Raw genomic sequence first — 23922 nt, forward strand, 5'->3', positions numbered from 1 at the left:
GGAATTCCCTAAATCTTTATGAATTGCTTGTATGTTTCTGCTACTGTTTCATAAATATGTTCAGAGCCCTGTGCTATGTAGACAACTATGCAAGAACTAGTTTTTGCCATGTGCTATGACCATACCCCATTCTCTGTCAACAGATGTCCTTATTTTGATTCTTAAAAATATTATTTGGGAATGGGTCAAACTTGCCATGTACCTAAGCTGAGGTGCTATTTACTAAATGCTCCCATCAGCATTTCAGATGGCCATTCTTGCTCAACTCATCTCACCTTGTTTAATTTTTTTGTTTTTGTGGGGGTGGGGTACCAGAGTACTCAGGGGCATTAGGCCACTGAGCCACATCCCCAGCCCTATGTGGTATTTTATTTAGAGACAGGTCTCACTGAGTTGCTTACATCTTGCTTTTGCTGAGGCTGACTTTGAACTTGTGATCCTCTTGCCTTGGCCTCCCAAGCTACTGAGATTACAGGTTCTTTAATGTTTTGACTTTCTTTCTCCTCTGGAGACACAAAGAGAGCACTCAGTATCTTGGTCCCCATTTGACTGATGAGGAAAGTGAGGCTGAGAGAGGGTGAGGTAAAACTATGATCAAAGCAACCCAACTGGCTAATGGCAAGGGTGGGCCTAAAAACTAGGACCCTGAAAAACCACTAGATTATCCTACCCCTTGCCATCTAAGACTTTAGGCCTCTGAGGCTTCTAGTCATTTTCTAAAAAGAATTCAAGAGAGGGAGATGGACTGGGAAAAGAGGATGAGAAAAAAGTATAGAAATATCATTGACTAAATTATAATTGTAAGCTATGGAAATTATGGAAAAGCTTACACTGCATAGTATATATTATTTCTTCCCAAGAGTTTTAAGTTTTCAAATAAAAATCAAATTTTCCTGAGTCTTCTAAAAAAAAATTAAAAATGAGCTGGTGAAAGACCTCAGACTCATGGGCCCAAACATCCATTGCTTTGGACTACAGACGTTTCCATTCACTGTCAGCCTTGATTCTCAGGAGAGCAAACAAAGGAGCGATAGGCATAGTGGTGCATGCCTGTAACCCCACGGATTTGGGAGGCGGAGGCAGGAGGATAGAAAGTTCAAGGCCAGCCTGGCAATTCAGTAAGGCCCTCAGCAACTTGGCAAGACCCTGTCTCAAAAATTAAAAGGGCTGGAGATGCACCTCAGTGCTAGAGCTCCCCTGGGTTCAATCCCCAGTGCAAAACAACAAAACCCACACAGCTAGCTCTTTTGATGTGACTGACTGTTCAGTCTCTCCCTGTGGAGCTGACCTTTCCTAATGGTAGGAAATAGTTCCTGAGAACCTACAGACCAGACTATTTATGCAGATGCCCTCTTAGTGGATGACATAGAGTATAGGTGTCCCTCTACTGCTACTATATTCTGTATAGGTTTGGTTCCTGAGAAATAGAATAATTAATCTGTTTGGTTAAACTTTCTCTTTGGTTAAAAACTGTTTATTTCCTACTTTTACCTGAAAAGTAAATCCTCTACTTATCACCCTAAAATAGGGGTCACTTTTCCCGATAAGGGTCAGATAGTAAATATTTTAGGCTTGGTGAACCACATGAGGTATGTGTATGTATATATAATTTTTTTTTCAAAGATGTAAAAAGGAACATTTTTTTTTCCTCCAGAACTGGGGATTGAACCAGGGATGCTCCACTACTGGGCTACATCTCCAGCCTTTTATATTTTTTTCTTTCGAAATAGAGACTTACTCAGTTGCCCAGCCTCAGCTGGAACTTGTGATTCTCCTGCACCAACCTCCTGAATTATTGGGATCACAGGTGCATACTATGTCTGCCTGGCTTGTAGAAAACATTAACTTAGGACCATTCTACAATATTCTGCCTACCTTAATTTGACGCATTCTCTAAACAATTTCAAATGGGCCCTAGCCTGGATGGAATTAGTTATAACAACTTCACTCATCCAGATTTCTGAAGGAAAACTAGGGCCAGTTGTGTTGGTAATTTAGGAGACAGGTGAAGAAAGGGACCTCCCAAAGCTTCTGTAATAAACTGAAGGGCAACCTTTCCTTTGCTGGTTTTGCCATAAGAAGCCTGAGCCTGGGGAAGCTGGCCCCAGGGCAGGGGAAAATTTCAAATAAAAATCCTAGGAAACAACAAGGCAGTTTATTTCATAATGACTCGTGAGGTAGGTCGTGTGGGAAGCAGGAGGCAGGTCATTAAAGCCCTCCGTGGGCTTTGCTCCTCCAGAACACACCTTACTCTGGGCAAAAGGTTCTCTCCACCATGAGGGGGAAAGCAGCACAGATCCAGTCTGGAGAGAAACACTGGCCAGGAAGTGTCTCCTAATCTTCACAAAATGCTCTGCAGATTCCTCTAATGGTAAGAGAACTTTATTTTAGTAAAAAGTCCCCCCCCTTTTTTTTTTTTAAAATGTTGGCTCCTTCCCCCACCATTAGAAAGCAGCTTCATGGATAAAAAACAATCCATTTATTTAGACATACTCTTCTTAGGCAATGTTAACTTTTTCCACCGTCGTAACACCACTCGGTATTTTTCACTTTCAGTCTTCTCTTCAAACACTTTTTTCAGGAGAATCCGCATCACTGTCTCTGTTTCTGCTTCTTTGTCCTCTCCAATGAGAAGATCCAATGTATCTCCTATTTTCACCTGAACAGAATAAGAAAATGAACCTTCATTATGTTTCAGGACACCCAGGCCTATGCAGACATCTGTTTTTCTCCTTGTGATCAGGTGATCATTATCCAGGTGGGCAGGTAAGAAAGGGCTTTGACTCCTCTGAATCTGTCACCCTTTCCTGTGCCTTAGAGTGAAAGAGCCTCCCCAAAAGGGTGCCTCACACACAGGGACTCAACAGCAGCCAGTATTCTTCAGAGCTAGGCAACTGGCTGCTTGTGGGTGGGCAGTTTCTGTGTGTGGAATCATTCAAATATGTTGATTGTGGATGATTTAGGAAATATTCGAATGGACATATTGGAGATACTGGCAAGATAAAGAAGGTGGAACACGATCTTTGTGCACAGAAATTACCACATGTACTAGAAGGATAATTTCCAACACCACGCTTCAACTTATTTATTTATTTATTTTTTTGGAGGATACCAGGAATTGAACCCAGGGACATTTTACTTCCCCAGTCTTCTTGGGCTGGCCAAAATGGCTGGCTTTGAAATTGCAATCCTCCTGCCTCAGCCTCAGGAGTCACTGGGATTATCATGATATTAGAGACTGAACCTCAGGGTACTTTACTACTAAAGCTATATTATCTCCAAGTCCTTCTTTGAGACAGTCTCCCTAAATTGCTGAGGCTGGCCTCAAATTTATAATCCTCCTTCCTCAGCCTCCTGAGTCACTTGAATTACAGGCAAGGCCATGACACTGGGGATTTAACCCAGGGACACTCTAGCACTGAGACATATCTCCAGTCCTTGCCCTGAATTTGTAATCCTCTTTTCTCAGCCTCCTGAGCCACTGGGATTACAGGTGTGCACCACTGCGCCTGGCTATTTTCATTGATTTTTTAATCCAGGTGACTTACATAAAATGGAGTTGGGGCAGTGTGTTGGAAATCATTCACTATGGACAACAGTCAGCTGCAGAGAAAAGGAAGTAAAGAAACTGCTTTTCCAGTGTTAGCTGGCCCAGGGCTGGGGATGTGGCTCAGTGGTAAAAGCACTTGTCTAGCACATACGAGGTCCTGAGTTCAATCCTCAGCACCAACAAAAACAAACAAAACACACCAGTGTTAGCTTGCCCAAGTGATGCCATACAATCACAGTGACAAGCCTCCACCCACAAAGGTGGCGTTGGATACTGTGGGTCAAACCCATTCTTGCCAAAAGGGAATTTTGGCTTGAGCTCCTCAAGGCACACCCTAGGGCAGTCCTACCCGTTCAAAGTCCTGAAATCTCAGGCCTGTGCTGAGGGTGTGAAGAACCTGTGACAGATTACCGGGTCCAAGTGGCTCAGGATCTCACGGAATCTTCCCAGAAGCTCAAGAAGGGACTAAACAGACCCAGTTGCCAGAGCCTGCTAAAAAAACAGGCCTCCCAAACACTCCCAATGGTGGGGAACAACCTATGTGTGGTGGTCTATACAGTCTACATGGCTATTTAACAGCCTATTAGAGGGCGTCAGTTAAGAAGCATGATATTGCTGGGCAGGATGTCACACACATGTAATCCCAGCAACCTGGGAGGCTAAAACAGAAAGATCACAAGTTCTGGGCCAGCCTCAGCAATTTAGCGAGGCCCCAGTGAGACTTTGTCTCAAAATGAAAAGGGTTGGAGATGTAGTTCATTGGTAAAGTGCCCCTGGAGTTCAATCCCAGTACAAAAAAAAAAAAAAAAAAAAGACAGCAAAGGAGTGGGGCTGTGGCTCAGGGGTACAGCACTTGCCTAGCACACGTGAGGCACTGGGTTTGATCTTCAGCACACACAAAAATAAAGCTATTGTGTCCATCTACAATTAAAGATATTAAAAAATTCATTCTTAAAAAAAAGCGCAGGACCGGGGCTGGGGCTCAGTGATAGAGCACTTTCCTCACATGTGTATGGCACTGGGTTGGATCCTCAGCACCACATAAAAATAAATAAAGATATTGTGTGCATCTACAACTAAAAAAATATTTTAAAAAACCCACAAGATGTCAAATGCTGACTTTTACCTTATTTTTCAATTACATTCTCTGCAGCAGACACAACTTTAGACAATCAAAATATTTGTACCTCATCAGGACAACCCCATATCTATTCTCCCACCCACCCAAGTCCTCTGCAGGTCTAACTTTGATGTTCAACATGCACATGCCTACCTACTAGCCACCATTCTACACTGGTCATTCTGGGAAGCACCTAGTAGCTAGATGCAAAACTCTCAAGGCAGGGGCCAATTTTAAATCAATGACTTCTCCTCTGGGCTGAGAAACAGACTCAAATTACAGTCAGGCATCAAGACTGCTCTCCCTTGAAGGAAAGGGATGGAGGGGGGATGGGAATAGAAAAGACAGTAGAGTGAATCTGACATAACTTTGCTATTTTCATATATGAATACATGACCAGTGTAATTCCACTTCATGTACAACCGCAAGAATGGAATACTAGTTAGAATGTTATATTCCATTTATGTATAATATGGCAAAATACACTCTACTGTCACGTATATCTAAAAAGAACAAAAAGACTGCTCTCTCCTTAACTATGAAGAATGGACACAGGCATCATCTGGAGGGGCTCTGCCCTCCTATAGTTCTGTTGGGTTCAATCAGAAATGTAAGACTTGGGCCAGCTCCAAGCTGGCCTCTAAATTTGGGGCCAGCCGTGGCAACTTAAAACTCAAAATAAATTAAAATAAAAAGAGCTGACAATGTAACTCAGTGGTACAGCACCCCTATGTTCAATCCCCAATACTGCCAAAATAAATAAATAAATAAATAAATAAATAAATAAATAAATAAATAAATAAATAAATAAATAGAAAAGAAATACAAGGCCTGGAAACTGCTTACCTCTTTTGTATAAATTTATTTCATTAAAATTCATTTTTAATAAAAAGTGCATGTGATACAAAAGGGTATACAAATAAAAGGCAATATTCTTTACATCCTTTCAAAGATACACGGTTCAGTTATCGTGCAGTTGAAAAGTGAATCCCTGAATCCCTTTGGTGGCTTCCTTCTGGGGCAGAGAGAGGCTAGGGATGTTTCTCCTGTGCCCAGATGATCAGGGGAGAGGTGAGTTTAGGAAGACATCAACCCCACATTTGGGCTCCTCATACCTACTGTTTGTCAACAGCTACTCAGCACCTACAGCAATCTGGATCCCACTTATTTTGCAGCTCACAGAAAAGCTTTGTCCAGCTGTAGGCAGCCAGGGTTGGAGTTGCAGCATCCGGCAAGCGCCTGACCCTCCGGGGCCAGCAGCCAGACACAGGCTCTATGGAGCAGGCCAAGGAAAGCGAGGCATTCTTTATTCCCCTCCCAGGCCCTGTCCTTTAGCAGACACAAAGCAAAACTGGCTGGGATTACTGGCTGTTCCAAATATCTACATTTCAAATCTCCCCTTAGCTGCAGTTTCTATGGCTACCAGGCCTCCTAGTAACAAGGCAGCTGAGTGTTAATGCTGGTCTCTGCCTTTGCTGACCCTCAGGAGAAATCTGGAAGGCAGTTGAGACAACAGAACACCCATGGCAGAATGAAGCAGCAGCAATTAGGCCTTAGTTAACAATATCTCAAAGCGGAGGGAGAAAAATAGGCTTGTGGGGTTTGTAAATGAGGCCCCAGCAGAGAGGCAGGGTGTGCAGGGAGTAATCATTCCATACTCCAAGAACAGGTCTTGCCTTTGGAATACTGTGACTGGGGAGAAAGCAATTAAGGGCAGAGCAGGGCCTATCTGGAGCACCTGGTTTTATGCAGTTCACTGAACAATGGCTGACATGCCAGTCTGAACCTGCCGACTCAAGAGCTCTCAGAGGATCCTGGGCCTTGTGGGGAAGGGGGTTGCTGAGACAAGCATGGGGGAGCTTTCCCTCCTTCTGCCTACATAGCTGCAAGAACCTGTATCTCAGGGAACAAGGTCTGTAGGATGCCTCAGTGCTCACCCCAGTGCAGGTCAGGACAGTTACTGTTTCCCATCCCAGGGGGATTATGGAAGATGAAATAAAACCTACCTCCAAAAGTGTATCTAACTTCACTGAAATATTTGTTCCTTAACATTAAGAGATGACATCTTCCAATATCTCATAGGTGTTATGTTTCCAAACCTTTAAAAAAGGGTCTTTCTCTTAACCCCTTTAATGTGTTTGGTTAACTTTTACTAACAGTATTTATTTTTTCCAATTATGTGACACATACTTATGGTAAAAATTCATAACATAAAAGGCATGAAGAAAATCAACACAATCCATAACGTGCCAAAGATACATTAGAGTAATGAAAATATTTTAATTCCAGATATATGTGTGTGTGTGTGTGTGTGTGTGTGTGTGTGTGTGTGTGTGTATATTTTTTTTTTTTTTTTTTTTTTGGTGGTACTAGGGACTGAACCCAGAGGTTTTTATCACTGGACACATCCCCAGCTTTATTTTTTATTTTTAATATTTTTTAGTTGTCAATGGACCTTTATTTTATTCATTTATATGTAGTGCTGAGAATCTAACCCAGTGCCTCACACATGCTAGGCAAGTGCTCTACCACTGAGCCACAGCCCCAGCCCCAACCAGCCTCTTTTTAAAAATTGAGACAAGTCTCTTTAAGTTGCTTAAGGCCTCACTAAGTTACTGAAAAAACAAATATATCAGCCAGACATGGTGGTACATGCCTATAGTCTCAGTGACTTGAGAGGCTAAGGCAGGAGGATTATAAGTAAGTTCAAGGTCAACCTGGCAACTTAGTTAGACTAAGTAAAAAGGGCTGTGGATGTAGTTCTGGGTAAGTGCCTCTGGATTCAATCCCCAGTAGCAATACAAAACAACAAAAAAATCCCAGATATGTATGTTGTGTGTACATATGCATATATATATATTTTTTCTCTGTTCTTTTAAGGTCAAGAGTGTTAGTGGCAATGCTTGGCTAACATGCACAAACCCTTGAGTTTAATCCCCTACACGACAAAAAAACAAATAAGCAAACAACCCCCACAACACAAAAATAATAATACTGTCAGAAAATACAGACCATCTTTTTCAAGCTGCTGTACACGCAGAGCAGTGTACCCAAGCAAGAGCTCAGTGGGGGCTGCAGAAGTGAACAGAATGGAACATCTGCTCAGATAACATCAGGGCAAAGAACACCTCTACATGGATCAAATGTTTCTTTTTAATCTAATTATTATGATTCCATGGAGGCTAACATTAATACCCTGGAAGTTTAATTAATGGATTGTTGCCAGTCCTGATGGTGGCTTATCCCAAAATCCTCTTCATCACAAGGTCATTAAGGCTACAAAGGAGAAAGTGGTCTGTGTGACTGAAGCCTGTTGTTAACGCCCACCAGCTGACCAGAACTACAGAGGACCTCAAGAGAAGGTAAGGGAAAACAGGGCAGCACTGAGTAGTGGCAGAACAATAAACAAAAATTTCTGGCTGTCATTATAAGTTTAATGTCTCACCGTTCTGCTTTTCTTCCATAATTTTTCCCCATTAAGTCTGAGTTCACCTTTGTAGAATGCATCTTCCACTTTGCTATTCAAAAAAAAAAAAAAAGTCAAAGTACTTTAAAATATAGAAATATATTCAAAATAATTATACAGGTTTGAGAGAAGCATCATAAAATCTGCATTTTGAATGCTAGGAAAGTGAAACTCAACTTTGTCTGTATGTAACTAAAACAGGGAGACCAAAGGGCACTTCTGAATATATGCTCAACTACTGCAAAGATTTTCTAGTACTGTTGGGCTGATAATTAGATGAGGCTTTGTGTATCTGTCAGTAGGGATTAAACCCTTGGTCTAATACAGGGCTACGTCCCCAGACTCCTCCCTCTTTTTAAAAAAAATTTTGAGACAGGATCTTGCTGCGTTGCTAGCCTGGCCTCAAACTTGTGATACTCCTGTATCAGTCTCCCGAGTAACTAGGATTACAGGTGTGCACCACTGTGCCTGTCTATAGGAGGTTTTAGCATGCATACCAACCTCCATTCTCCCAGTGCAACAACTACATGGCTACAACTTGGTGATTAGCAATACGCAAAGTGAGTGGACACTGAATTCCCCTCAGATACCTGCTCTACACTCTGAGAGAAAACCCAGGCACTACATTCATAACAACCAGATCAGAGGATGCAGACAAAAATTTCCTTTTGATGATCTGACTCCAGGTGACTGATAGTTGGGGTTCAATTTAATAATAACAGCAGTAACTACTACTCTGGGAAAGGAGATGTCCTTTATGAGTTTGCCAGATTTTGGAGAACATTCAACAAATTCTGATCATCATGCCAAGAGGGGAACCAATGGGCCCAAATCTTTTTGAGTCTCTTAAGCTTCATGATTTAAAAAATTAAATTATGCCATTAAATGAGGTCTTAAAGGTACAAATTACATAAGGAAATCTTTCTGAATTTATTCATACCACAATTCTTACCTTGTATGCAGTATGCACACAATCAATCAATGATTGCTAAAGGAATGAGTGACAATGATGGTCAGTCTAGCTGAGAGAATGAGCATATTAAAGAACTTCTGGGGGCTGGGGTTGTGGCTCAGTGGTAGAGCGCTTGCCTAGTATGTGTGAGGCATTGGGTTTGATTCTCAGCACCACATATAAACAAATATATAAATAAAGGTCCATCAATAACTGAAAGTTACAGTTACTATTTCTATGTATTACAAACACATTAAATTTTCTTCATAATATGTAACATATATTGAATACTGACTATGTGTCAGGCACCATTATAAGTGCTTTGGATAGATATTTAATCCTAGCAATTAACCTCTAAAGGAGGTCCATTATCCCTGTTTGACAGATGAGGAAACTGAGATATAGAGAGTTGAAGTAACCTGCCCAGGGTCATACACAGAACCAGGATTGAAACCCCAGTAGTCTGGTTCAAGAGCCTGTATTATTAACCACCACAATATACTCCTCATGTTGATTCTGAAAGGTACCTTCTCACATTGTAGTGAAATCCAGGTGCGTTTTTATGCTTGCTATATACATCTAATATGGTGATTCCTTTTCTCCTCAAGAAGCTGTTATTAAATCAATGGTTCATCGTACACTCAATTGTGCCTTAGAATCAAGGAAATATGGCACATGGGAATTGCAGACAGTCACTTGACTTCTTAGGGAATCAGTTTTCTCATCTATAAAATGAAATAGTTGAAACAGGTTACCTATAAGGTCCTTTCATATCTGTGGTTATTCTTTACCATAAATACAGGCTGAGTGATTTATGATACTACATTAAAATAACCAGATGACAATTGGGTTTATAATAAAACATACATCATACTCACTTTCTCCCAATATCAAGGCCTGTCTTCAGGATAACATCATACCGAAAAGACTGCACAACTTTCTCCAGGTCTTTGTAGTCTTTGATTACACTAGGGTCATCCTCCAGCTCTGCTTCCTGCTCACTCCTGTCCTCATGATCACCCTCCTCATCAGAGTCTTCTTCATCCTCTAATTTTTGCACAGTCTTTTTAGAGGATTTTTTAGACCTTATATTACTTTTGAGTCTTATGGAAAATGGAAAAATATATTCTGGAGATACCAAAAGCCCTGGGAGTCTCAAAGGGAAGATACTATGGAGAAGTATTTTATACTTTGATGTATTTAACTTGCTACTAGAAAAATACAAGTATCGATTCCAGGAAGCACAGAATTTATGTGAAGAAGGTGTCCCTTGAAGAACACTCCAGAATCCAATCCAGGCATCTGATCTTCTTAAAACACCAGTGAGAAATCTGACACTAGTCATAGCCATGGCACATGTAACCTGAAACAAATAATAATTTAGTTTTATTTCACAAGTGCAGCATCATAAATCACACCCACATGCTGTGAACACTTTATATCTAGTATTATACGTAGGCTTCCCTATACAAGGCCATATTAGTCTGTACCTGCCAAGAGCAGTACCATACCATGGTGCAATTAGTATGCTTAGCTCCTAGGGTTGTCACAATGGTTCAATAAGACACCAACATGTGTGAAAACACTGGTTCTACTCTTTTCCCTCCCTCCAATTAGCTCTGGGTACTGACTGCTACTGAAAAATATTAACAGTAATTCTCAATGACTTTTCTTTTGTTAAAAAAGAAAAATTTGGGGAAACTGTTTATTAATATACACTATATCCTTATAATATTCCTATGCCAAGGAAAGAGCAGATCATGACTTCATGAAACCCACAATGAACCTCTAAATGATTTCAACCTTCAACCCCGGTGAATCAGAGCTAGGAATAAACAAATAGGATAGACCTGATCCTGATTTTTACTTCCTTTTTTTTTTTTTTTTAAATGTTGGGTTGGGGAAGGACCACGGGACTCAGGGGCACTCAACCACTGAGCCACATCCCCAGCCCCTTTTTGTATTTTATTTAGAGACAAGGTCTTACTGAGCTGCTTATCGCCTCTCCATTGCTGAGGCTGGTTTCGAACACACAATCCTCCTGTCTCAACCTCCTGAGCCGCTGGGATTACAAGCCCTTATCTTCACCTCAAATGCAGCAGAAATCATACTATGATGGTGGCAGACCTCCTTAAGCACACCAAGATGGTTTTAGGGACCATGATTTGGTAATAAGAGAAGGGTTTCCACATGGTTGATATCCTCATACTGTGAGTCTGTAAAATGTCTTTGTGCCAAGATTATACTTAGGTAATAACTTCTTTGATAATGGTTCTCTTCAGGTTTCCTTCCATTTATTACATTTACTTCTATTTATTTCATTAATTCCATTTATTTCATTTATTACAAGGCTGACAACAATAATTATCTGTATGGCTCACTCAAAAATACAGAGCTAGCTGGGTGCAGTGGTACACACCTGTAATCCCAGCTGCTTGGGAGCCTAAGGCAGGAGGATCATGAGTTCAAAACCAGCCTCAGCAACTTAGCGAGGCCCTAAGCAACTTAGTGAAACCCTGCCTCAAAAAAATAAAAAGGACCGGGGATGTGACACAGGAGTTAAGCATCCCTGGGTTCAATCCCTGATTCTGTACCAAACCAAACCAAACCAAACAAATAAACAAACAAACAACAACAACAAAAAACAACCAGGGCTGGCTACTTTTAGTTTATAGTTAACATTTTGAGGCTTCATTTTCCTTGAATAATGAGTAGACAACATAAACTTGACTTTATTATTCTAAGCCTTAAATAGCTCAGTGGTAATGTGCTTGCCTTGCATTTCATGGTTTGAGCCCTGGCACCAGTGGGGAGAAAAGGTACATTTATACATATTCTAATTTAATAGAAACTGAACAATACTCATTTAAAGAAAGAAATTTACATTTTATAAAAGTAGAGATAAAGGAAGAAAATACCATATCCCAGGAGTTCTGAGACTCTGTGTTTCAAGGATCTTAAAGATTTTTTTTCTTCAACAAAAGCTACCTTCACCTACTATAATATCAGAGAAAATGAAGTTTTAGGAGCTGGGGACTGGGAAGGACAGTCACTTCAACTGAGGGGAAGGAAATGGCCATCACTAGGGTTAGGAAGTTGAGTCTCTATGTCAGTTCCTGGGTGTCACATTCCCTTTTCTAACATCCTAGCTTTAGCTGAGTAATTCCAATGACTCAGAAGGCTGAGGCAGGAGGATCACAAAGTTCAAGGTCAGCCTGGGCAACTTAGGGAGACCCTGCTGGAAATATACAAATTTTAAAAAGGGCTCTGGATGCAGCCCAGTGATAGAGGACTTGCCTAGCATATGTGAGGCCCTGGGTTCAATTTTGTACTAGTTTCAATTCCCAGTACAAAAAAAAAAAAAAAAAAAAAAAATCCTAGCTTTATACTACACTGTTGTTTTCTTTGAAGAATGCCTGGATATGATGCCTTAGGCCCATATCAGATGGTCACATTTACCTACAAGATGCAACCTTTACTAGCAAAAAGTAACTATTTAAAATTATACTAACATGTAAATAAAACACATTTTTAAATGTCAAACTAAGTTTTACCTTTGTGTTCATTAGCTACTTACTCCCTCTGTGATCTGCTTCTCTTTCCAGCAGGCAAATACTGCCTACTGGATGTTTAGATAAAATATATGAAAAATATAAAACTGAAGAAACAAATTAATCTAGTTTTTGCTGGAAATGGTGACCATTTGAAGATGTTAGCCAGTGGACACTTGGGCCTCAAGGGAGGAGCCCAAGAACCCAGAACTGGTCAGAGGAGCCCTAAGGTGGAAGTAGGAGGTCAGAGAGAATCCAGGGTTCCTTATATTTCATTTGAAAATAATATTCCATTGCTGAAAAGATTTGTCCTTTTAGCATGGCCTCCATCTCTTCCAGATTCCACACAAGCCCCTCTCATCCTTTGCCAACCCCTGCACCAGACTCTAGTTGCACAAATACTACGTAATTTGCCATTTTCTAATTAGTTCACGTGGACTGTTTTATCTCCCATCTTCAAAGAGGAGGGAGGGCAGAAACTGTGTCATATTCCTCACTCTCCTTTTCTGCATAGCACTTTTTTTTTTAACTCAATAGTTGCAGATTCATTTTCTAGAAATGACTGAATATCCTACCCATTACCACATCTAACCTCCATTCACTCATTTGCCCATATATCCAAGGTCCTGACCAGACCTAGGTGTAAAACACCCAGTCCTTGCCCTGATGGTAGTGCCATTTAGTTACAATGTGGGCAAGTAATTTATTTATTGGCTGTCAGAGAACAGAAATGAACATAGGTCTGGAGGAGACTAGACCCTGTAACAAGTTGTGGCTCAAGAAAATGGATGTCTAAGGCACATTCTAATAGCAAAGGTGACCTGAAACAATTATTTTTTTTTTTTACTTTCTAGTGGACCATTCTATCAGCATGTTGCTATTTCTCTCATTAAAAAAAATCAAATAAACAAAAAAAGTAAACCTTTTAACTTTACTACTTCCCAGCTACTATCTTTTCTTGCTCTTCTTTACATAAAATTCCTCAAAAGATGGGTCCATAATCTTTCCAATTCCATTCCTGTCATTTTCTAAATTCAAAAGGTCATTGGTTAGTCTTCGTTTTACTTCACTTCTGATCACTCCCTCTTCTTTATTTGCTTCTAGGACACCTCACTCTTGGAATTACTCCTATTTCACCAAGAGCTACTTCTCAAAACTCCTTTGCTAATTCCTTTCATTTTCCCTGACATCTTACTATTGGAGGGCCCAAAGGCTCAGTCTTAGTCCTCTTCTTTTCAGCTTTTAAGTATACTGTCAACTACTTTTTTTTTCTTTTTTCTTTTTTGGCATTGGGGATTAAACCCGGGGACATTTTACCATTGAGCTATACCACCAGTCCTTAAAAAAAAAAAAAAAAAAGTCTTGGGTCTCACTAAGTTGCCCAGGCTAGACTCAAACTTGGGATCCTTTTCCCTCAACCTCCCAGGCTAGGACTACATGTATGTACCACTCTGCCCTGCTCAGCCAACCTGTTTTGACAAATGCATCAAAACACCAAGTATTTCCATGGCTTTAAGTACTACCCATATAACCAAGTACTTCGTAATCTATAACCCCATTCCAGAACTCTCCCCCTAATTCTAGACTTGTATATCTGCACAAAAAGAGTTAACATAACAAGCCTGAAATTACAATCCTTAGAAAGGCCTGCTTGCAAAGTTGTCTAAGAATTCGGACTTTAAGAAAGTTCCCACCATACCCCAAACTGATAGGAATGGTGCCAAAATTGTACCATTTGTTTTATGCTAAATACCTACTTTTTTTTCTGGGAGTCTGTTATAATGGTTGCTATAGGAATTAAGCATGTCCTGTGTCACTCTACTACAGAGGACTTTTTGAGAAAATGGTGCCTAGTTTCCTCCAGACTTTGTCCTATTTATCTTTTCTCTTTGGTTATTTTGCTTGGTATTCTTTAGCTGTAATAAATTATAGCTATGAGTATGATTATATGCTGAGTCTTGTGAGTCCATTTAGTGAACAGAACCCCCAATACAAAGTCCAAATGTTTATTTGACATCTCCACAAGAGTAATAGGCACCTCAAACTTAACTGGTCCAAAAACAAACTCCTCATATACCCCCAGCCCCACCTGCTCCCCTACAGCCCAGTTAATGGTAACTCCATTTTTCTAATTGCTAACAACAAAAGCATCTAGTCATTCTTGATGCTTCTCTTTCCATCATATCCATAATGTTGGAAATCATGTTGGCTGTTTTTTTTTTTTTTTTAAGAGAGAGAGAGAGGGCTGGGGATGTGGCTCAAGCGGTAGCGCGCTCGCCTGGCATGCGTGCGGCCCGGGTTCGATCCTCAGCACCACATACCAACAAAGATGTTGTGTCCACCGAGAACTAAATAAATAAATATTTAAAAAAAGAGAGAGAGAGAGAGAGAGAGAGAGAGAGAGAGAGAGAGAGAGAGAGAGAATGAGAATTTTAATAATTATTATTTTTTTAGTTTTCAGCGCACACAACATCTTTGTATGTGGTGCTGAGGATCGAACCCAGTGCCCCGCGCATGCCAGGCGAGCTTGAGCCCTTGGCTGTATTTTCAAAACATGTCCAGAGTCCTACCACTTCTTACTACTTACACTGCTACTACAGATTCAGTCCACCATCACCCATCCCCAGGTGCCACAAAGGCTCCAAGGAAGTCTTTTCTCCACAATATGGCAAGAATGATCCTCTGATTCTTTTAAAAAGCTGTCAGACCAGTGGTGGTGACCTATATCTGTAATCCATACCTACTTGGGAGGGTGAGGCAAAGGATTACACTTTTGAGGCCAGCCTGGGCAACTTAGACCCTATCTCAAAATAAAATATAAAGGGCTAGGGGTGTAGCTCAGTGATGGATCACAGTCCTGGGTTACATCCCCAGTACCACAAATTCTTTAAAAAAGTGATTCAGACTATGTTACTTGTTTCCTCAAATCCCCCCCAAAGCACCCAAAACTCTCATCACCTGCCTCTTTCACCCTTTCTCACTCAATTATAGACAACTGGCCTTCTTCATACTCCTCAGATACAAGGGACTGTCTTAGCTCATTTTCTATTGCTACAACCGAACACCACACCCAGGTAAGTGAATACAGGTATTTATCTAGCTCATCATTTCTGGAGGCTGTAAAGTGCAAAAGCATGGTGCTGGCATCCCATAAGGACCTTCTTGATGCATGGTTACATGGTAGAGGGCATCATGGCAACACAGAGCAAGAATATGGAGAGCTCTCTTTAAAACAAAAGCATTTCCTCAAATAACCTATTAACCTATGGATGGACTACTCCATTCATAAGGGCAGAATCCTCATGACCCAATCACCTCCCAAAGGTCCCACCTTTCAACACAGCTGCACTGAGGATCAAGTTCCCAACACATGAAATTTGGGGTCACATTCAAACCATAGCAGGGAACTTTCTTCCAGCTTTGTGAAACACTCTTATTCTGATTATCTGCAAAGGGAACTCTCTACCTTCTTCAAATCTTGATTCAGTGTCCCCTCAATGAGGCCTACCTACTCTTTAAATAGTTTTAATTGTAGATGAACACAATACCTTTATTTTATTTTCATGTGGTGCTGAGGATCAAACCCAGTTCGATATGTGAGGCAAGCACTCTACAACAGCAGCACCCTATTCCAATTCTATTCCATCTTGCCCTCCCCAAATCCCTTACCTTGTATACTTTATTTTTTTAAATGTAAACAGAACGAGAGAGAGAGAGAGAGAGAGAGAGAGAGAATGAGAATTTTAATAATTATAATTTTTTTAGTTTTCGGCGCACACAACATCTTTGTATGTGGTGCTGAGGATCGAACCCTGCCAGGCGAGCGCGTTACCGCTTGAGCCACATCCCCAGCCCCACCTTGTATACTTTGTTCTCCCACAGCACTTATTACATGCTACCATGTAATTTACTGGGTGTTTTTTGTTTGCCCATGTCCCTAAGATGAACACTTCAAAACAGTAGGATTCTTCATCCCTATTTCCTCTCCTCTGCTGCATTCTAATAGGCGAGAATAATGCCTGGCAATTGCTAAGCACTTAGTTCAAAAGGGGGGCTGAGGTTGTGGCTCAGTGGTAGAGCACTTTCCTGGCATGTGTGAAGCACTGGTTTCGATCCTCAGCATCACATAAAAATAAAGGTATTGTGTCCACTACAACTAAAAAAAATTAAAAACAAACAAACAAAACCTTGTGGAATGAAAGTAGACCAGGAGAACTGGTATATTAGAAATGAACCCAGAAAAGAACACACAGAGGGACTGGACTGATGGGCAAGGGGCTACATCTCTAAGTTTGGACCATCAAAGTTTGAACCTGACCCAGACAGCATGAAGCCGCAGAAAGATCTTAAGTAGGAAAATGACCGAATAGGAGCGTACATTGAAATATCTCTTCAGCTGTGTGGATGACGAGTAGGAGCATGAGTGCCAACAAGCCGAAAGAGGTGTAAAATCTGTGAACTAACATAGGTCTGCAAGAAGAGCAATGTTAGGATACAAAGGCAACATGTCCTTGACCTGCACGAAGCTGAAATCGCTGCACAGGACATAGATCCATCAGATGGGGAAACCCGTCTAAATGCTGTGAAGATTACTGTAGCTTAAGGTTACAGTCCTTCTAGAGACCTCAGAAGCTGAGGGCTGAGACAAGGTCGGATTCCCCTCGCGCCCTCCCCATCCTGCAGGCTGTGCACCTTTCCAACTCCCCAAGGTCAGAGGAAATTGAACACCCACGTCACCGGGTTCCGGGTCTGCGTCTGAAGCCAGCAGAAGCGCCCCGGCCCAGGAGCCCCGACGCACCCAAGCCCACAGTCCTCGTGCAGCCCCAGAGCTCACGCGGCGTCCGCAGGTTGTTCGGACTCAGCAGGACGCAGGAGACTCTTGCGTGGACCTGGCAGGAGTGTGGGCGGGGCACAGAGGCTCCCAGCGTAGGTTTCATAGTGAAAGAGTGAAGCAACGGAGACCGGCACGGGCCGGGGGCGCAGCGCGCCAGTAGGGGCGCACTTACCTGTATGTCAGGGCCGCCGCTCCCTCCCTGCGGCCGCGCCGACTGCAGGTCCCCAGTCCAACCCTCCACCCGCTCCTGCCCCGCCCCTTCCCCGCCCCTTCCGCCTGCGAGCCCAGAACAGGCCGGAAATGACGCGTGGTCAGGGCGATACTGGCGCAGCGACCCCTGCTGGAGGCCACGCCTTGGAGGACCCCACGGGAGCGGCGCCCTGAGGACCGCCTCAGGCCTAGGTGAGCCAGGTTGCAGCGCCGTGTGGTTCCACGTGGCTCAGAAAAGCTTAGCTATAATGCAACGGTCCTTTCTCTGGAGTTGCCAGCACCTTTGAGAGAGTTATAAACGTTGTCTCCAAATAAATGTACACACATTCTAGAACGTGGAAGTTTAGAACATCCTTTCAAGAATAAGGCGAATGAAAGGATAAACCGCACCCGGGTTTGTCCAGTTCACTTGTCACCTATTGGTGATTGGATGGCCAAAAAGAGGGTGTGTGTGTGTGTGTGTGTGTGTGTGTGTGTGTGTGTGTGTGCGTAAAAATATGCCCGGCTAGTGTATCTATGGAAACAGCCCTTTTGAAGCAACAAGACGAACCAGATTCTAAAAGAAGGATTTTCATAGAATACCTATTTCATAGTTTTATACCTGTTCATATTAATGCTTTTGGGAACACATGCATCTCAAATTAGAAATAGATTTTTCTTTGTTTTCAGGAAGTCCTCTGTTAATTGTCCTGCATAATAGCTTTGCTGCTTATATTTTCTTTAAAAAAATATTTTTTGTTGTAATTGGACACAATACCATTTATTTATTTATTTATTTATTTATTTATTTATATGTGGTGCTGAGGATCAAACCCAAGGCCTTGAATATGCTAGGCAAGCGCTCTGCCACTGAGCCACAACCCCAGGCCCAAGTTAATGTTTTCTTTTACGCTTCACACAGTGGCTAAATTCTTATTGCATTTGTGCAATAAGAAACAACAGTTGCAAATTGTTTCAAGTGTAGGAATGATACAAATTAACAGGTGTCAGTTCAGTTATACTGTTGACATATTGAGAAATGCACAGTTGCAGTTACTAGTTTAAGTCATTTGTGAAACATTACAGATACATTGTTAATAAATGTGCCTGTAATGGGGTTAATCATAATTATTACAAACTGACAGAATTGCTGAATAATTATGGTAAGTATGGAAGAAGAGAATACAGTGATATTGAATTATATACAATCAAATTGGACACTGGCCTTTAAAAAAATAAAAATTGGGGAGCTGAGGTTGTGGCTAAACGGTAGAGTGCTTGCCTAGCACTTGCGAGGTGCTGGGTTTGATCCTCAGCACCACATAAAAATAAATAAATAAAATAAAAGGTACTGTGTCCAACTACAGTTAAAAAATATTTTTTAAAAAACATTTAATTAGATGAATAAAGGTAGTTTTTAAAACTTAAAAATGCTAATCATAGTTAAAATCTATGGTAAGATTAACAAGTAATGTAAAGTATAGTGACTTTAAAAACGTTTTGCATTTCTTTACAGTACTCCCCCTGCCTATCCTACTCCATTTCTTTTTCCTATGGGAGAGAAATTCCCCCATAGGATTCCTATGTATTTGGTGCCTTAGGGGGATGTGGTTTTCACAGGTGTAGACCACCTACTGAACTAAGATCCCATTTTAGTCACTAGCACTGCACTACTTCAGACCAGAAGATGCTGAAAATTGATCTCTTGGTTGAGCCCTAAAATCTGGGATGCAACACTTAATTTGGTATAAATATTTATCTTATGTAGGGTTTGGGTTATGGGTTGAATTTCACTATCTTTCTTTTTTTAAAGATGGACACAATATCTTTATTTTATTCATTTTTATGTGGTGCTGAGGATCGAACCCAATGCCTCACATATACAAGTCAGTTACAGCTCTACTGCTGAGCTATAACCCCAGCCTCCAATTTCATTTTCTTATATGAAATCCACACAATTACTTTCTAAGCCTGATGTGGTGGTACATACCCAGCTATCTGGGGAGGCTGAGGCAACTTCAAGGCCAGCCTGGACAATTTTGCAAGACTCTGTTTCAAAATAAAAAATAAAAAGGACTGTTGTAGTGAGGCTGGGGATGTGGCTCAAGCGGTAGTGCGCTCGTCTGGCATGCGTGCGGCCCGGGTTCGATCCTCAGCACCACATACCAACAAAGATGTTGTGTCTGCCGAGAACTAAAAAATAATAAATATCAAAAAATTCTCTCTCTCTCTCCTCTCTCACTCTCTCTCTTTAAAAAAAAAAAAAAAAAAAAAAAAAAAGGACTGTTGTAGTACCTCCAGTACTACCACAAGCAACACACACACAAATGCACGTATACACACTTTCTACCTGGAGTAGAAGGTTCTCTTTTACTGCCTCATCCTGTTTATCCGAAACCTCAAAGTTTAGCTAATCACCAAAAAGCCTCAAGCCTCCACTGGTGCCCTGAATGTTCCATCCTTTCTTACCTTCTCAAGGAATTTATTGTGGTGGTGCTGGTTTTGTGTGTGTTGTTTTTGGGGTACTGGGGATTGAACACAGGGGCACTCTGTAACTGAGCTGTATCCCCAGCTCTTTTTTATTTTTGTATTTTGAGACAGGGTTTTGGTAAATTGTGGAGGCTGGCCTCTAACTAGCCTGCCTCAGTCTCCAGAGTTGCTCCAAATTTTGAATTTTATCAAATAATTTTTCTGAGCTGGGTGTGGTGGTGCACACCTGCAATCCCAGTGGCTTGGGAGGCTGAGGCAGAAGGATCATGAATTCATAGTCAGTCTCAGCAATTTAGCAAGGCCCTAAGCAACTTAGTGAGACCTTTTCTCAAAAATAAAATAAAATAAGAGCTGGGGATATGACTCAGTGGTTAAGCACCCCTGGATTCAAACCCCAGTACTAATACTGCTACTACTACTATGACAGTGGCCCAGGTTATGCTTTAACTATAGCCTTGCTTCTCTAAAATTGACATTTCCCCCCCTTCTTCCTGATCCTCTCCTCCCTGATTTTCTCCTCCCTGATCTCCTCCCTGATCTCTCCTTCCTAATCTCTCCACACAATCTTGGGGAAACAGAACATGTGGAATGTAGCTTTTGAATCACCTCAGGAAAAAACAACAATAAAACCTGTTCCCCCCGATGGGGAGAATCACAGACTTTGGAACAGGAGTCTCCTGTGTTTCTCCTTTGCTAGCAAAGCAAATAAAACTTCTTTTTCCTTTTTCTCAAAATTGTGTCCTCATTGTTGGATCAGTATCTGGGACAAGGACCGAGCTTTTGGTAACACCACTACTAATTAAAAAAAAAAAAAAAAAAAAAAAAGAATTAAAAAACCAGCACCTTGCTCAGTATTTTATGAAACAGCAAGAGCAGAAAGGTCACTCTCACTTTTCCTCTTCTCCTGAAGCAGGTCCTAAAACCCAAAGGGATGGATCAGAGAGAGAGAGAGAGAGAGAGAGAGAGAGAGAGAGAGAGATATCGATCCATCCGTCCCTTTAGGTTTTAGAACCTGCTTCAGGAGAAGAGGATGAGAGAGAGAGAGAGAGAGAGAGAGAGAGAGAGAGAGAGAGAGAGAGGGAGGGAGGGAGGGAGGGAGATATCGATCTCCGGTAACTTTTCCTTGAAGCAGGTTACAAGATCCTCATTCAAGAAGTGCCCTTCCTGTGCCCTAAGGATAGAAACGCCCTTATCTCTGAAGACACAGACACAGCAAAAAACCTGAACACACCAGCCTTGTAAGTCCCCCTAGCTATTGCCATCAGGTCAATACCCCTTTGCCCACTGATGCTTCACCATGCTACCATGACTATCCACTTCATCATCCCTTGCAGAAAAAGTACACAGGTGCACTCTTTTCTTCAGCTCTTCTTTTCTTTATGAAGGTCCCATGTCAGGTTAAACTTACATTAAATAAATTTGTGGGTGAGGATGTAGATTTGTGGGAGAGTGCTTGTATAGCATGCACAAGGCTCTGGGTTCCATCCCCATTACTGAAAACATAAAAAATAAAAAGCTAACAACAACAACAACAAAAAGCAATGTGTGCTTTTCTTGCATTGTCTGTTCTTATTGCGGTTTCAGCCATGAACCTAAGATGAAAAAGAAACATTTTTCCCCCTACACTTGATTTTGTGTGTTTTTGATTTATGTATGTTCACACATGGGAAGATTTTAAACTACCAATTCAATTATTTTGAATGATAATAAACTAGAATTGATAATGCAGAAGTGTCCCAATGTCTTTTTTTTTTTTCTTTTCCTTCTCTTCTTGTGATGCTGGGGATCAAATACAGGGTCTTATTGATGTTGGGCAGGTACTCTGCTACTGAGCCACACTCTGAACTCTAGGTTTTCTATTTATTCTTTAATTTTAAGTTACAGTTTCCATGGATTATTCCATTATGTGTGTTTTCCAGTTAAATAAAATTAAATTGTTGCTAATATTTTCTCACCTTTTATATCTCTTTCTTTTTTTCCCCTTCTTTTTCTTGATAAATCTTGCCATAGGTTTGTCCTTTTTTTTTCTTTCTTTCTTCTTCTTTTTTTTTTTTAGTACTGGGCATTGACCCAGGGGTGTTCTATCATTAAGCTACATGCCCAGCCCATTTTATTATTTTTTAAAAGTTTGAGACAGGATCTTACTAAGTTGTCTATGCTGTACTTGAATTTGTGATCCTCCTGCCTTAGCCTCCTGAGTCACTGGGATTAGAGGTATGTGCTATCATGCCTGGCAATAATAGTCTTATTTATTTATTTATTTATTGGTACCAGGGATTGAACCCAGTGGTGCTTAACCACTGAGCCATATCCCCATCCCTTTTTATATTTTATTTGAGACAGGATCTCATTAAGTTGCTCAGGGTCTTGCTAAATTGCTGAAGCTGGCTTTGAACTTGTGATCCTCCTGCCTCAGCCTCCCAAGCCGCTGGGATTACAGTTGTGTACTACCACACTCAGCAATAATAGTGTTTTTAATACCCAACTTACAACTTTCAAAAATCTTCATGATTATATTTTCATCTATTTTATTATTTTTGTGTGTGTAGTGCTGAGGATAAAGTATAGGGCCTCTCACATGCTAGGCAACTGTGCCACGACTCCTTCCTTTTTTTTTTTTTTTTTTCTTTCTTCCAACACTGGGGATTAAACCCAGGGGCACTCTGTCAACATCATACCAATACCACTCATTAGATCACAGTTGAGATTGCTGGTATAGATCGATTCATAGCAAGTAAGCTAAATTTGTTGAGCACTTACTAACTATAGGCCACTGTGACTGACAGTCACCTTGGGAAAAGGAAAACCTACAGCATTTACTGTCCACTTCCTTTCACACGAGTATCATGAATCTATTGCATATTTTACTTGTGACTTAGTCCCCCTAAATTGTACAACCCTAATAACGCTCCCTATTATAAGGACCTTAGAGTCAATAGGGATAAAACAATGCCAATAAGAAGCAATGAAACAATGACCCAAAGTATGAAACCATGAAGAGAAAGTCTCAGCCCCAAATGTTTTTCTTAAGTACCCAGTACTGTATCAGGGGATATGTGAGCTTCCTTCATAAATGTACTTTTTATTTATATTGTATTCTAGGCTGAAGGATGGACCAAGGATTAGAGCTCACTAGTAACATGAAAAGGTTAAGTTCTTTGGCCAGAAGTATCCTTGTTCTTTGAACCATGTGGTTTGCAATGTCCTCAAGGACAGCTTTTCGTGTTTTGTGTAATTATGGTTAAGGCCTGAAGCTATAATTTGTTGGACTTTTCCATGAGCGCTCCTTTTGCCACCATTCATTCTCTGCTATTCCACAATTTCTAAGATCCATATGTGGGTGCACATTGTACAGGTAACCAGGAAACATTTGAGATTTCTGTGGTTGTCGTTGTTACGATGATGTTCTAGAAGAACAAAGGAGGATTTGCATTCATTTATCTATCATTGTATTTATACTAAGTTGAACCATATGAAATTGCTGATGTTTGACCATTTTTAACTGACAAAGCTAGCAATTTCATGACTCAATCTTGTATAATTAGAGCTTAAATGGAAGCTAATCCTATGTCATGGTCATGAAAATTCTCCTTTCTGCTAAGGAAAAGAAAAATTGGAGAAAATTAAAGTAATTGTGCCATACATTGATAAACCTTAAAATTCAAGGCTACTAACTAACTTAAGGTTGAACTTTGGATCTGTCATTAAAGTGTGACCACAAAACAAGCCTCTCCCCACCCTTATGTCCAAAGGGGAAGAATGGCAGTGTT

General features: G+C 41.0%; 1 protein-coding gene and 1 non-coding gene across 5 annotated transcripts; one reads left to right on the top strand and one right to left on the bottom strand.

Moving 5' to 3' along the window:
- Positions 1 to 2464: 2464 nt before the first annotated feature.
- On the bottom strand, positions 2465 to 17730 carry Mtres1 (mitochondrial transcription rescue factor 1). 4 transcript variants are annotated; one of them, XM_005330137.3, is made up of 4 exons: positions 17646 to 17730; positions 9967 to 10451; positions 8116 to 8188; positions 2465 to 2659 (listed from the first exon to the last, which is right to left on the bottom strand). In XM_005330137.3, the coding sequence occupies exons 2-4, from the start codon at positions 10437 to 10439 to the stop codon at positions 2480 to 2482; spliced, it is 726 nt and encodes a 241-aa protein (XP_005330194.1). In that variant the 5' UTR covers positions 10440 to 10451; positions 17646 to 17730; the 3' UTR covers positions 2465 to 2479. The 4 variants fall into 4 exon arrangements, with proteins under 4 accessions (XP_005330194.1, XP_077875671.1, XP_077875670.1 ...); XM_078019545.1 differs by lacking the exon at positions 17646 to 17730 and adding an exon at positions 17474 to 17632; XM_078019544.1 differs by lacking the exon at positions 17646 to 17730 and adding an exon at positions 17438 to 17632.
- Positions 3657 to 3732, top strand: Trnaa-agc (transfer RNA alanine (anticodon AGC)). Its single transcript has one exon. It is a non-coding gene; the product is annotated as a tRNA-Ala (tRNA).
- Positions 17731 to 23922: the final 6192 nt, after the last annotated feature.

The sequence above is a fragment of the Ictidomys tridecemlineatus genome, chromosome 8, assembly GCF_052094955.1.
Source record: "Ictidomys tridecemlineatus isolate mIctTri1 chromosome 8, mIctTri1.hap1, whole genome shotgun sequence".
Classification (NCBI taxonomy): domain Eukaryota; kingdom Metazoa; phylum Chordata; class Mammalia; order Rodentia; family Sciuridae; genus Ictidomys; species Ictidomys tridecemlineatus.